The sequence below is a fragment of the Myotis daubentonii genome, chromosome 3 (assembly GCF_963259705.1).
Source record: "Myotis daubentonii chromosome 3, mMyoDau2.1, whole genome shotgun sequence".
Lineage (NCBI taxonomy): Eukaryota > Metazoa > Chordata > Mammalia > Chiroptera > Vespertilionidae > Myotis > Myotis daubentonii.
In genome coordinates this window covers 183,115,300-183,129,896 of record NC_081842.1, presented here as the reverse complement: position 1 = coordinate 183,129,896, position 14,597 = coordinate 183,115,300, and the positions used below count along the sequence as shown (strand labels likewise).

The following is a 14,597-nucleotide window of genomic DNA, read 5'->3' as shown; positions in this document are numbered from 1 at the left end:
GCTGCCCCGCCCCCTCGGCGGAAACGACGCCCCTTTCGCTCGGGGGCGGGGTCAGCGCAGCCCCGCCCCCTCCGCCGGAGCAATTGCCATGTGGGGATAAAGGGCACACACTGGGGGAGCACAGAACACCGTGGAAGCACCCGGAGCGGCTCCTGACCCAGCCCTGGAGGAAGTGCTCCAGGGAGCGGGCCCAGACTGTGGTTAGAACACAGAACGAGGTGGTGGCTATGGTAACAAGTTGGAGAAGGGACAGACGCTAAGCCGCCAAGTTCTTTACAAGACGTATTAAGGAGTTCAGGCTAAAACCCAAGGGCATTGGATTTTAATGCAAGGGAAACAGATGAAGAGCTTTACACAGGTGACATGACCTACTGCATTTTTGAAAGATCACTCTGGTGGCAATGTTGCAGATTGGATTGGAAAATGCAAAGATTAGCCCTGCTGGTGTGGCTCAGTGGTTGAGCATTGACCTATGAGCCAGGAGATCACAGTTCGATTCTCGGTCAGGCCACATGCCTGGGTTGTGGGCTCGATCCCCAGTGTGAGGTATGCAGGAGGGAGCTGATCAATAATTCTCTCTCATCATTGATATTTCTATCTCTCCCTCTCCCCTCTCTAAGATTCAATTAAAAAAAAATTTTTTTTAAATGTGGATGGGTTTGAGATGGAATATCGTAATTTAAAGGGTGGACAAAGGAGATTAAGATGTAGCCAGAGGGGGTGGGGGGAAATCAGGTGTATGGTGTCATGCAGACCAAAATAAGAGTATCCCAAGGAAGGAGTACCAACAATGTTAAATACCCCTTCCAAGGTCAAGGAAGACGGGACTAAAAGTATTTATAAGGTTTATAATCAGGGAGGCCCTGGTGACTTTGGTAAAAGCGACCTCAGTGGCATGGTCACGAGTGAGGAGCAGGGCAGACGAATTGGGATACACGTGGGCCAAATTTGTGGTGGAAGCAGGGGTTACCTAAGCCTATGCGTTACGTCTGGGTGTGAGAATAGAGAATGCTTGCTGGAGTACTCAAGGACAAACGAGTTGCCAGATGGAGGCAGAGAAGGAAAATCTAGGGAGAGAAGGCCACATGCACATGAGCACTACATGTGCTGCATGTACTTCGGGGCGTTAAACATAACTGTGTGACTTTGGGCAGTTCCTTCACCCATTTCCTCCTCAATAAAATGGGGATTATAATATTGACAGTATTTACCTCACACGATTGTTGATGAAGATCAAGGTAATTTATGTGGAATACTGGTACACATTAGGGACGCAGTCAATGACCATTCACACTCCCCCAATTAAAGCATCACAATGAAACAATACTTCCAGATTTTAAAAAAGGAATTTAATCTTTCTCTAGAAACAGTGCACTGATTTTACAAATGTCCACATTTGCTTTTTAGTTCACCAAGATGATGCCAGTACAGCTAGTGAGACGCAGCACACCACCCGTTGCCTCTGGAAGAGACGCCAGACTGCAAAGGGGACTGAGGACAGAAGACAATGGAATTTGGAATAAGACAAAGAGAGCAGGGATGGTTAGTGTGACCCAACATTCTAACATGCCTGTTACATCAAACATCAAATATGATAATTTGGGGACGTATTGGGGGGGGGGGGTGAGACAAACAGGGAAAATTCGTTTGGGTACAATGTGATGGAGTTTGCGAACCAGTACTTCACCCCCAAATTAATGACAGCTTGTATAGAACAAAATGCTATTTTAAAACACATGGTTTGTACAGGTATTTGTTTTCTCTTGTAATTTTTGTAAAAAAGTATCAAAACCTTCATGTCTTTAAATATATATACATATACAGGTGGCTCTTTTAAAATTATTTTTTATAGCACAAAGTGTTTGCAAATACAGAGGGTTTCTGCTGATTCCTGACTATGCACATGGTGCATAGCCTGAATGAATAGGGATTCCTGATTTCTTTTATTGACTGGGAATTTGAAGCTGTAATTCCTCCACCTCTAAGTTCTCCATATCCTGAAAATCCCCAATACCCTAAAAATACCATGTAAAAAGACTCCAATACCTTATCTTCATGCATTGATGGGAAAGGAGATAATTTACTCTGAGCCGGTTAACTGCTAACCATTTCTATTCTGTGAAATGAGTGTATGGCTGACGTTAGGGAGTGAGGTGGGGAGGCTCACATTCCTGTGCCCTCTCCCCATTCCCACCAGCGCCAGACTGGACAGTGCTTGGGGTCCCCTCTGCAAACTCCACGTCTTCAAAACTCGCAGTTTTCTTTCTCTCTGTGGAAGAAATCTCAGAGGCTCTTGGCAACATGGAATGCTTCTGTGAAAATCCCACTGCCCTTATATTAGTTTTCATAGACCATATCACAAAACTTCAACTCGAATATATGAAAAACAGTCACTGTGTCTCTTTGGCCACCGGAAAGCTTGAGGCTCAGGACTGTCATGTCTGCAAGTGCTGGCAACACATCCTGATGAATTTCCTGTGTACTTGGTGCCTCACACACAGTGAATGACCAAGGAATGTTTGCTTAATTGAATCAGAAGTTAAATAGGAGTATTCTATAAAGTGCTTATGTTGAACCTGTCTTTCCATCCAGCTCATTGCTTACTACGTCCCCCTTGAGCTTTTTGCTCGCTGTAATGAATTACATGCAGTTCATGAAAGTCCCCATGCCGTTCCATGCCTCTGTGTCTTAGTTGTGTTTCTTCTGCCTGAAGCAGCCTGACATCCCTACTTAGTTTTTAAGACTTAAGGTCATTTCTCCTGTGGTGGCTTTCTTGACCCCATTATTTCCTTCGGTAGAAATGACCACTTAGTATCATAACATTATTCTGAAAAGAATCTATTCTTTTTTTGTTTCCATGTCTTCCTCTACTGCCACTGTGAGTGCCATAGGGACAGAAAATGTTTGACTGACCTATACTTCTGCAGTGCCCAACACTTAGCTGATACCTAGCAAATGGGTTCAGTGAATGCATATATTGCAATCGCAAAGAGAGAATTGGAGGGATCCACAGTGTTTATTGCTATCAATTTAAATCCAATCTCATCCTGAGGTTACAGGTTATCTCTATCTATTTTTAAAATAATCATGCCATCAAAAGTAAATAAATGAAATTTTAGTTTTCCCTGTTTCTGGAAGGCCATTTCTGCCAGTGCCTTCATAATCCCGTTGGAAAGATAGGTGGCAGGTTTGGTGAATGTTCAGGCAGTGCAAAGTAGTCAACTGGAGAAGAAAAGGGAGGAAAAGGACCGCAGCGGTTCTTTTAAATAGAGAAAAATTGTCTGATACACCTTCTGCCCTCCTGGTGTTGTTTCTAAGCGTCCTTCAGCTCTACGTATAGTCCAATGACTCTCTGACCTGTTCCTGACTGTTCGTATATGACGGCATCAGGGCAAAAAGCAACAGAAATGCAACCAAACCTCAGAATGAGGCTTAAAGCCTTCAGGACTAGAGGAGGGACTTGAGTACTCAGATTTCATCTACTTTACTACCATCCAACACGTGAGTATTCCACAATTTGGTCTTTTGTAGGCTGCTCCCATAGCTGCCTCTTTCAAACTGCAGTTGCAGCATATTCAGAAAACATGGGTATCTCTGAGAAAGTTGTGTTTCATCTTCATTTTGAGATATCGGGCTGAATCATCCTGATCCCATTCATTATTTTTTCTGTGAAGGCCAGTAACTGACTGAAAGTTTAGACATTATACATTAGACACTTATAATTTCCCCAGGAAATTCTATTTCTTTGGAGACAGGTTACAGAAAAAGTTGCTTGTTTTTGTGTAAATTTCAATGACTTTTCACTTTCATAATTTTTCTCCAGTCAAAAATTATTTTACTTTTTATTCTTAAAAGAATAGTAGTAAGTGATTAAGCTCCATAGGAGTTGGCCGGATGTTTTTAAAATTCTATTTGGTAACGGTCATTCTAAGTCAATGCATCTTTCCCTCTTACTGGACGTTTCAGGACTATTGGCACATACATATCATGAGGAAATTGCTTGTTTTTTCAAAGCATAGTGCCCAGGCTCCAGAATACGGTTGTTTTCCCAGAATCTAGCAGATCATGAGTGACGGAGAGAAAGAAAGGTCCTAGGAACAGGGTGACAGAACTCCAGAATGCCTGTCTGGAAATGCAAAGGGTAGCAATGGGTGAGACATCCAAGGTTCACTGAGTTGGGGGCAACTTGGAAGTAGGGGAGAGGAATTTGCTTACATGGGCCAAGTTCCAGGTATGCTGAGGTGAGGTGCATGTCCTCTGCCCCTACTGGAGCCAAACACGCTGTGTCACATCTTGTTCCTGGTTGTCCAGTGGGAGTACAGTGTGGAACAGCAGAGTTAAGAAAAGACCTTGGACGACAGAGCCAGCGGGGACTGAATTCCTTCTGGGACTGTTGGGTTACGTTTTCAATGGGAGACCCCACAAAGAGAGATGAACACTTCTCCCCGCCTCCCCAAGGCCCGGGAGAGGCAAAGGAAGTGTCCATGGTGAAACAAAGCTGTACATAGGCCTAGAGTTCTTCCTTTTATTTACAAAGCAGTAAACCACACTTCTGTGTGAACATATATCCAGTGTCCTATAATATTGCGTATGCCGTTTCCCCCTCAAATAGGACTTTAGGTTTGTCCACCTTTACTGCCTTAAGCCCCACATTAGTTTCATCTATGCGAACACATGATGGCAACAAACCTAAGTATTACTCTTCCCCACCTAAAGGAAATGGGAGAGTAGGAGGAAGGGAGAGATGGAGATGTAACAAAACCGATTCCACCATCTTTATCCTCATCCATAGTGCATCCCAGGGGTTCTGTGCCTAAGCCAGTCCCTAGAGTAAACTTGGGCTGTTCTGGAAACATCTCCACTTAGCTCTCTATCAGTAAGGAATTCAACCTTACTGAACTCAACCCAAGTGTCCTGAAGGAAAATGAAGTTGCTTGAAATGCTGAACTTTAAAACCGGAGTAGCCAAGGTTCAGGCATGTTCTCACCTGAGCTCACGAGGACTTCTGGCACCGTGTAAAGTCTGTACGCTGGCCTTAGCCACATAAGAGAAAGCCCGGGGGGGAGTCCCAGCAGCCACGGGTGAGCTGAAGGGCTTTTCCCGAGTCGGGTCCCAGGAACAGCCAGAGCTGGGGAGGTTCCGCCTCTGCCGCTACATGTTTGCACACACCATGGTATCTGTTCTCTGAGCCAGGGTTCCAAAGGCTAATTCTCTGAAAACTCCAGATACCCTCTGTGGACTGGCTTAAAAGATATCTATCGTTATGTACTTGAACGACCGCCATAGGTACGCCTCTTCTCTAGAGTTTTCTCTTGCACACACATGCAGACAAACACAATGCACACAGAGTCTGTGTGGTGGGCCAATCATACCAAAAATAAATACTCTCATGTCTCTAAATGATTCATAGAACTAATCTTATTTATGAAGTTTGTTAATAAATAATCTAAATTGGGGAGGGAGTTGAGGTGCTTATCTTTCTTTTCTTTTTTATGTTGATGGATAGCCACAAAGCATAATCATTTTATTTACAAAAAAAACCCCCAAAACTCCAAAACCTAAAAAAGCCACCCCGAAATCAAATATTCTCTCTGTAAATATAGTTTTTAAATGATGAGTAAGCTACTGTACCATCGGCCCCATTTGGTTATGTACATCATGTTAGTCACTCAGCAGTAGCCATTCCATGAATTCCTCATGGGTAGTGCAACCAGTTAAAAAGTGTATAAAACATTATACATATAAAAACTCTCACATCCTTTGGATGTCTGCAGTTCATCATAACTTTGTGGTTACCTTTCTGCAACATAAATTAAAATTACACACGCACACACAGACACGCGCACACTCACGCAGACCCATACAGAAACCCTTCCCTCCAGGCATACACCATTCTGAGAGTGTAGTGCATGGAACTGAATTCCGTGAGGCATGAAGGGAGTGGTCCCATCCTTATGGCAGTCCATCATCTTCAAGGCTTAATGCCACTCGCTGGGGAGACACAAAGAGATCATCGTTAGAACCACAGGAATGACTTGCTGAGTCTGCCTAAGGGCCAGGCATCCTATTACTAGTACGTTACAGGCATTGACTCATATAACCTCCAAGCTACCCCACGAGACAGGCTTCTCATATTTATTTTACAGATGAGAAAATTGAGACTTAATGAGCTTAAACATCTGTCCTGGATCACGTGGCAAGTGGGTGAACTAAAATTTGAACCCAAGTCTCTGTGAACCCAGAGCTTTAGCCTTTTCCAGTATTCTGCTCTGCCTCTTTGTCAAGGAGGGCTGCAGAGATCTAAACTCTCTCAAGCCTTTCTTATAGGATTTTAGGTTTGCATATGTTTTGGGTTCGTTTTGGCATATGTTTAACCCCAGGTCATCAGCTGCTTGGCTCTAGCATGTTAGTCACAGCTAGGAAGGCAATCTGCTGCATCCCTCCCAACTGATTACACAGAACTGGAAGGCAATGCAGGTCAATGAAACTCAGGACCTCTTTCCTTCACCCCTACTTTCTAGCCATTAGCTGCTAGACTTCCGTCTGTGACAAATGCCTGACCACTGGATGGTGAACCTACTAATCCCGGAGCCAGCCTATTCCGTTGTGGACAGTGGGCTTAAATGCTCTCCTATATTGACATGAAATCTGTTTCTTTATCTTCTGATGTTCCCTGATTCTCTCCTAGACTCAGATAGTTCTACACAGACAACACTTGAAATTTGCAGTGTTTGAGTTCCCTTCCTTTGGAATGTTTTCCTCTCTAGCTACATATCTAGCTTTCCCCAGCTTGTCCTGTTGTAATCCTGTTTCCCACTCATCCGTTCCCTGGATGCCCTCCTTTGGACAGACCCGTGTTTCACTATCTTCTCTGAGCTATGTGAATTTGGGCTAACCATTCACCTCTCGGAGCCTTGGTTTCATCATCTGTCAAATGAGAATAATAATAGGACCTGCCTCCTAGGGTTGTTGGGAAATCAAAGGAGACATTGCATGCAGAGTGCTTAATACATCACTAACACACACACACACACACACACACACACACACACACGGGGTCCAGAGTATTCCAGATCAGCCTAACCAGCATGAAACACAACCAGGCTAGCATTTTCCATCTCTGGACATTCTACATACAATAAAAGGTAACACCCCTGCCTTTCAAATCATCTTTTGGTTATTTGTAGTTTTGCGTGAATGCCATGACCTTGCTCAACTAGCATAGATATTTGAGAGTATCTTTTTCTAAGCCAGTTACCCTCCCACTCTCTCCAGGACAGATCTCCAGGCTGGGGGCAGGCCCCAAGAAGTGCTAAGGGAGCCCCTGAGAAAGGGACAGGGGAGAGAACAGGTTGTTGAGAATACGGGCTTCCAGAGCATCAAGGCTATTTACCCCATGTCAGAGAGGAAAGAGCATGGCTTTTTGTGTACATACAGACTGGAGTTTGAATCCTGGCTCTACCACTTCCTAGTTGTGATCCTAGGTGTAATGTATTTTCTGAGTCTCAGTTTCCTCATCTGCAAAATGGGGATAATAATATCAACCTTATAAGGTTACTGTAAAGACTAGACAAGAAAATGTATGTAAAACACTGAGTGGTCTCTGACACTTAGTAGGACCTCACTAAATGTGATTTCCTCACTCTCCTACTCCATTTCTCTGCAACTGGCAGGAGGTTACTCCTCAGGTCTAGACTCCTCAGGAATAGCTGCTCCTGAATGGTTGTTTCCTTCTCTGGAAACAGTGCCACTTCCCATGTGCGGAAGGGGGATTATTGGTCCCATTTTATAAATAAAAGCGAGCAGAGACGTGACTAAGATCACAGGTTGAGGAATAGTGAAGCTGGGAATCATCTCCTCGCCCCAAGCTCATCATTTCTCCCACTGCGCCCTCTCTGACCTTTAAACATTGCTTCAACAACTATTTGCTCGGATTGGCCCGGGCCAAGGCTCCTCAGACCACCTGCTAGCCCTCCTCACTTGCTCAGCCTTATTTCCCCAGTCTCCCCTTTGGGAACAGTCTGCTTCAGCAGCAGTTCTGTCTGCCCTGCTCATCCTCAATCATTTCTTCCACATGCCATTTCCTCAGTCTGTACCTACCCCATCGTTTCTCTTGGCGCCAATACCCGGCGCACAGGTGGCAGCCTTCTGTGGCCAGAACGCCTTCTAGGCTCGGCTGCACCTGCCTGGGCTCACACCCTCACTCGTCAGCCCCTCGGACTCAGAGTGGCACTGCCCTACCTTGCACTTGACGACAGGCAGCTCGGAAAGAGGGTTCTTCGGGAGTTGGTGCAGCTGTGACCTTGGTTCTCCCGGCAAGACCAAAAGCTCCTTGAGGGCAGGGGCTGGGTCCTCCAGTTCTCTGGTCTCCCCAAGACAGGGCTCTGCCCACAGTGGGCGATCAAAGCTGCTGATTGCCTGACGGGGGGATGGACTGGATGACCTATGAGGTTGCACTCAGCCCCCTCACTGCTATACAACCATGGCACCTGCTTCCACCATTTGGCAGTCCTTGCTCCCCCAACAAGCCATGCCCTGTTGTGCCTCAGCTTTTGCACGTGCTTCTTTCTGGAATGCCATCTTCCTCCTTCTCTACCTGTGAACTATTGCTCTTTCAGTTTATCTGCCACCTCCTCTGTGAGGCGCTCCCTGCCAAAGCCCCCAAACCGAATTAACAGCTCCCTGTTGATTTGTTCAACAAACATTCACTGGGAGCCACCTATGCTGCACGGGCATCAGGGAAACAGATCAGTCAGATCGTCCTACCCTCAAGGAGCTCACGGTCTAGGGCAGCGGTTCTCAACCTGTGGGTCACGACCTCTTTGGAGGTCAAATGACCCTTTCACAGGGGTCGCCTAAGACCATCCTGCATATCAGATATTTACATGATGATTCATAACAGTAGCAACATTACAGTTAGGAAGTAGTTACGAAAATAATTTTATGGTTGGGTCACAACATGAGGAACTGTATTGAAAGGGCCAGAAGGTTGAGAACCACTGCTCTAGGGTAAGACCAAAGAGTAAAAAGACCAGTTGACCAGAGTGTGACGTGCTACGATGGAGAGAGGCTGTGGGAGAACAGAGAAAGCCAGGGAAAGTTTCCTGGAAGAGGGACTCCTGAGCGTCCACCATGGCGCCTGGCACACAGCTGTGCAACAGGAAGTGAGATCTCTAAGTCCCGCCCGCTCCTTGGGAGCAAGTGCATTCTCACTTGGCAGAAAGACAGGCACTTGGTGTCTTTACTTCCAGGAGAAGCCTGCTACCTACTACCCCAGCTACTTGCCCCAATGTCTCCGTGTCCCCGGGGCCTAGAACAGCGCCTGGCACACGGTAGGTTCTTGATAAATGTTTGAAGGAAAGGAGAGAGGGAGGGAGGGAGAGAGGAAGGAAGGAAAGGAGGAAGGAAGGAAGGAAGGAAGGAAGGAAGGAAGGAAGGAAGGAAGGAAGGAAGGAGGGAGGGAGGGAGGGAGGGAGGGAGGGAGGGAGGGAGGGAGAGAGGGAGGAAGGAAAGGAGGAAGGAAGGAAAGGAGGAAGGAAGGAAGGAAGGAAGGAAGGAAGGAAGGAGGGAGGGAGGGAGGGAGGGAGGGAGGGAGGGAGGGAGGGAGGGAGGGAGGGAGGAAGGACTTCTTCCAGCAAGGAACACTTACTGCAGGATAGACATGGCCAATCTGAGCAGCCCTCCCGATGTGGAGCTCGTCTTCATCCTCCTCCTCTGTTGTTTTCCTGTACACGGGGTTGTCAAAGTTCATGCTTTTGGTGTTCTTCCGCTTCCAGTTTCTCCAGATCAGGTAGCCGCTCATGCACAGGAGGGCTATCACCGCTGTGGAGAGAGACGTTGCACTGACCTCCGGCAGGCTCCAGCCCGTTGCTTAGATGGCAGTTCTTCCCTCGCCACCCCTCTAACCCTACTGCCCTTGTGCCTTAGGCTCTGTTTCTGCTGCTTGGAAGCCCTTTCCCATGTTTTCTTTCATAACCACTCATCCTTCAAATCCAGCTCAAACGTGAAGTTTTGCTCAGCTTCTCAGGTAGATTCTGTTGCTCCCTTCCACGTGTTCCCAGGCCACGGTAGCGTGCTTTACATATATGTGCCTCAACTAGACCGAGCTCTCTGAGGGCAGGGCCTGTGCCTTCTTTCTCTCTCTCTGCCCAGTGCCTTGCCCTGAGGAGGTGCTCGGTAACTCGCGCTGAGTGAATGTGTGAACTTCTTCACCACACCTTTGCCCGAATGCTGCTGCTTCCCTGGATTTCTCTAAGAAACGGTTCTCCCCCCAAACTCGAGGGGCCCTGCAAGAAGAGGAGCATCTCTAGGAGACAACAGGGAACCCTGGCTCTGAGTTGGAATAAATCAGCATGTTAAGCGCACAGGAGGAAGTTCTCGAACAGAGCTGGGCAAAAATGGGTTCCAGCATAATCTTTTTTTTTTTAAAAATATATTTTATTGATTTTTTACAGAGAGGAAGGGAGAGGGATAGAGAGTTAGAAACATCGATGAGAGAGAAACATCCATCAGCTGCCTCCTGCACATCTCCTACTGGGGATGTGCCGGCAACCAAGGTACATGCCCTTGACCAGGATCGAACCTGGGACCCTTCAGTCCACAGGCCGACGCTCTATCCACTGAGCCATACCGGTCAGGGCTCCAGCATAATCTTTATGGATTAACAAGACGACTCTAAAGTTCATTGCAAAGAGAAATTAAATAAAAAATAGCCGAAACCGGTTTGGCTCAGTGGATGGAGCGTCGGCCTGCGGACTGAAAGGTCCCAGGTTCGATTCCGGTCAAGGGCATGTACCTGGGTTGCGGGCACATCCCCAGTGGGAGATGTGCAGGAGGCAGCTGATCGATGTTCCTCTCTCATCGATGTTTCTGGCTCTCTATCTCTCTCCCTTCCTCTCTGTAAAAAATCAATAAAATATATTTAAAAAAAAAATAAAAATAAAAAATAGCTAGGAAACATATGTAATATTTTCAACAATAAAGATTAAATTAAAAAACAGCTAGGAAAATGTTGCGAGAATAATAATGCCCTACTAGATACTAAGACAGACCACAAAGTTGTGCTTCTAGTATGTAGGAATAGACAGAACTGGTGGGGAGAATAAAGCCTAGAAGCACATCACAGTCTGCACAGGCACGTAGTTTACAATAAAGGTGATCATTCAAGTCAGAAGGAAAAGATGAACCACTCAGTCATGGTCTTGGGAAAACCAGACAGGGATGTAGGAAAAATAAGTTAAATCTCTACCTCACACCAGACTCTAAAATAAGTTCCAAATGTATTAATATCTAAATACTAAAATATGTTTAAAGTAGCAGAAAAATATGTAGAGAGCTATTTAAATAATTTAGAGTGAGGCAAACCTTCCTAAGCAAGACCCAGAAATCATACACAAAAGATTAACATCTGATGCTTAAAATTTTTTAAATTTATGCCTGGTAAAGGACACCATAAACAAATCTCAAGTGGCATGATGGGAGAAAATATTTGTAACATGTTTAACATTCACTACGTATAAACATTTCTATAAATAAAAATAAGACATAGAACCAACAGGAAAATAAAAAAAGACCATGAATAGGCAATTCATTACGGATGAAATGTAAACGGCCAATAAGCTTATGGGATGGGAGAACATCAGGGAAAGAATATTCATCTTTCAGCCCTCAGATTAGTGGAAGTTTAACATGTTGATTGTATCAGAGTGGGTTACTGTCAAGAAGACAGCACACACGTGCCTCCGCACAGCACGGGATGCAGGAAGGGTGAATTTCTCTTCCACTAAGCCTGAGGTCCTCAAACTTTTTAAACAGGGGGCCAGTTCACTGTCCCTCAGACATTCCACACATGTGCGCTGTGGGCCCCGGACGAGCCGGCTGCTAAGCAGGACAGGCAGCGGCGGCAAAAACACCCGGCGGGCCGGATAAATGTTTTCGGCGGGCCGCATGTGGCCCGCGGGCCGCAGTTTGAGGACGCCCGCACTAAGCGATGCTCAGAGTATTTTCCATCCACCCCACACAAATGAGGCTCGAATAGCCACCACCATCCTTACTGCTGAACCCATTCAAGGCCAATTCAAATGCCATCTTCTCCAGAAGTGCCATCCCTCTCCCCCATGGGCACCATGCCTCAGTTACAGCACATTTTTAATACTGAGTGTGTAACCACTCTTTTATGACTAAGTCTGATTAAGGACTGAAAGCTCTTAAAGTCTCTTTTTCTTCCTTGGATCCTTGGCCCTTGGCACAGACCCTTGCTCTGTATAGAATTTTTTAAAGCATTCACTCCCTAATTCACCACCATATTGGGGTTCCCAGGTTAAGTGGGCCAAGTCCTTGAGGTACTACTCATGGGCAATAAGAGAGAAACCTATGAACGGACAGTCCCAACCCGGAGATCCCGCTAAGAGATGACACAGGTATGAGAGACAGGATGCACAGGATACTCCGTGATCACCGCGGTGGGAGGGAATGAACCAACCCCTGGGTTCTTTGTGAGATTTAACAAAATGTTATATATTCTGGCCATACTGAACTACTTCCTGAACCGGGACCTTCATTCCTGGTTCAGCTCATGGTGTCTTCACTGCTTGGGTTGCTCTTGATCCTTCTTCACTTGGCTGACTCAGCTCACATCTAATTTCCACTAGGAAACCTTCCCTGCCTGCTCCTCTTCTCTCCCAGTTCTAAGTTAAATGCTTCCTTGGCACTTCTCCTGAACCACATATGGCTTCATTATAGGACTTACCATGTCACAATCAAATTATCTGTGTTAAGTGTGTCTCTCCAACAAGATTATAAACTTGGAGGGCAGGAACCATGTGTTATCCACTTTCAACCACCTTCCCTCCCCTTATCAGAGTCTGGTACATTGTAGCTGCTCGCTAAATGTTTGTTGAAAACCAAACAGAAAGAAAGCAAGATGGCACGATGAAAGCAATGGCAAGCAGCTCTCCTCATTAATTCAATACATATTTTATTTCCTACCATGTGCCAGACACTGCTGGGAGCTGGGGAGAGGGGCGAGCATGAGAGGTGCCACCCCTGTCCCACGGAGCCTGCAGTGCAGCTCCCATGGCTGGATGCAGAGTGTGGATGAGAGGGGAGTGGGGGATGCATCTGGGTGGTTGCCTGGGGTTACGTCCTAAAGGGCCTCGAGGTGCCAAACTAAGAAACCAAATTTAACCAGGACTGGGAGATGGGCAGGAAGGCTGCCAGGGCAGAAAAAGGGCAAGGGGCCGGTCAGCATGCTAAGCGCTCTGTCCTTCTAAGCGCTTGCTAAGCGCGCTTTTCCCCAGACCCCGGGCTCTTTTCTCCCAGTGACCTGGGGCACACTCACCCATGGGCACAATGATCCCAATGACAGCAGCAGTGACCGTTGAGCCCGTCTTGCCGCCTTCGTTCCCGTCTGCAAAACACAAACATTTGCAGGATGGCGCCTCTCATTTCCAGTGGTCCTTCGGCCCATCTGCACTATCATTCGTTTTGAAGACGTGATTGAAGTGGGACACAGTGTCATGCCGTGGGATCAAGAGCACAGGCCCCTCGGTCAGACTTCGTGGGTTCAAGTCTAGCTCTACTACTCACTATTTGTGTGACCAAGGGCAAGTTATTATATATCATAAATATATTTGTCTTTAAAATGGGGATAATATTACCTACCTCCTAGGGATACTGTACAGACTAAATGAGATAATTCCTGTAAAATGCTTGCTTAGCACAGTGCCTGGCACAGCCTTGCCTAGTTCAAGGACGGCAGGGCGGGGGGGAGGGGTTGCTGCGAAGCCTACATAAGATAGGGTGTAGAGAAGCACATTCTGAACCGAAAAGTGCTTGGAAAGTGAGCTGTAGTTGTTAAGAAGGATGTTGCGTCATCTTTTCCACTCTTGCAGCCATCTTCATTGTAACGTGTGTAATGCACTTTGTAGTCTGGAAGGCATTCCTCCCTGGGGCCCTCATGACGCCCTCTGAGCGGGAAGAGAAGCTATCATCTGCTTTTGCTCCAAGAGAGATGATCGGCCCCTGACAGTGGCCCAGGTGCCACCCTCTCAGTGTGTCTGTTTCTCCGAGCTGCTCTGAGGGAGCCTGATATTAAGGGGAGAGAAGAGCTGCACTGCTTACACAGCTACTGTGGCCACGTGGCTGGCCTCTCCCTGGGGCCCCAGCAAACACTGCACAGCAATCGGGAAGCCAAGAGCAGGGCGAAGCCAGCGGGGACTCCTGCTCAGAGGCTTCGCCAGGCTGAGGAACTGGAATTCACACACAGTCCCCCTGCCTCTCACACCTGCAGGTACGTGCTCAGTTCTGCAACTCCAGCTTCTGCTGGGAGGACAGACCCCGCCAGCAAGGCGCTGCCGAGCGCGCGGCCGGGTTTCTGGGCCTCGCGTGTACAGGAAAGTGTATCCTCTTAGATCACTCCCCTCGGCAGGTAACTCAATTAGCCAGGCGTTTGCTGGTTAATGAGATGGAACTTTTCTGGCAGTGATAATTCCTGCTCCTGATGATTTAATTAGTGGGGGAACTGAATGACTTTCATTCTGGGGTTTGGGAAGAGGCACAGCAGACCAGTTGTGGGTATTACTATCTGAGGGACCGAC

At 46.8% G+C, this 14,597-nt stretch overlaps 1 protein-coding gene and 1 long non-coding RNA gene across 13 annotated transcripts in view; one reads left to right on the top strand and one right to left on the bottom strand.

The window, feature by feature from the left end:
• The first annotated feature begins 19 nt into the window (after positions 1-19).
• On the top strand, positions 20-1,829 carry LOC132231059 (uncharacterized). Its single transcript, XR_009451980.1, has 2 exons — positions 20-358; positions 1,408-1,829. It is a non-coding gene; the product is annotated as an uncharacterized LOC132231059 (long non-coding RNA).
• The window catches only part of LRP8 (LDL receptor related protein 8), a 75,567-nt gene continuing 62,297 nt past the window's right edge, over positions 1,328-14,597 (bottom strand). For 9 of the 12 annotated variants that reach the window (XM_059689526.1, XM_059689529.1, XM_059689522.1 and 6 more), the window contains 4 exons: positions 13,340-13,408; positions 9,650-9,822; positions 8,242-8,418; positions 1,328-5,991 (listed from right to left, as the gene is read on the bottom strand). In XM_059689526.1, coding sequence (XP_059545509.1) covers positions 5,953-5,991; positions 8,242-8,418; positions 9,650-9,822; positions 13,340-13,408 — 458 coding nt within the window. In that variant the 3' untranslated portion in view covers positions 1,328-5,952. The remainder of the gene's footprint in view (positions 5,992-8,241; positions 8,419-9,649; positions 9,823-13,339; positions 13,409-14,597) is intronic. The other 3 variants (XM_059689528.1, XM_059689530.1, XM_059689534.1) reach the window with 1 other exon arrangement.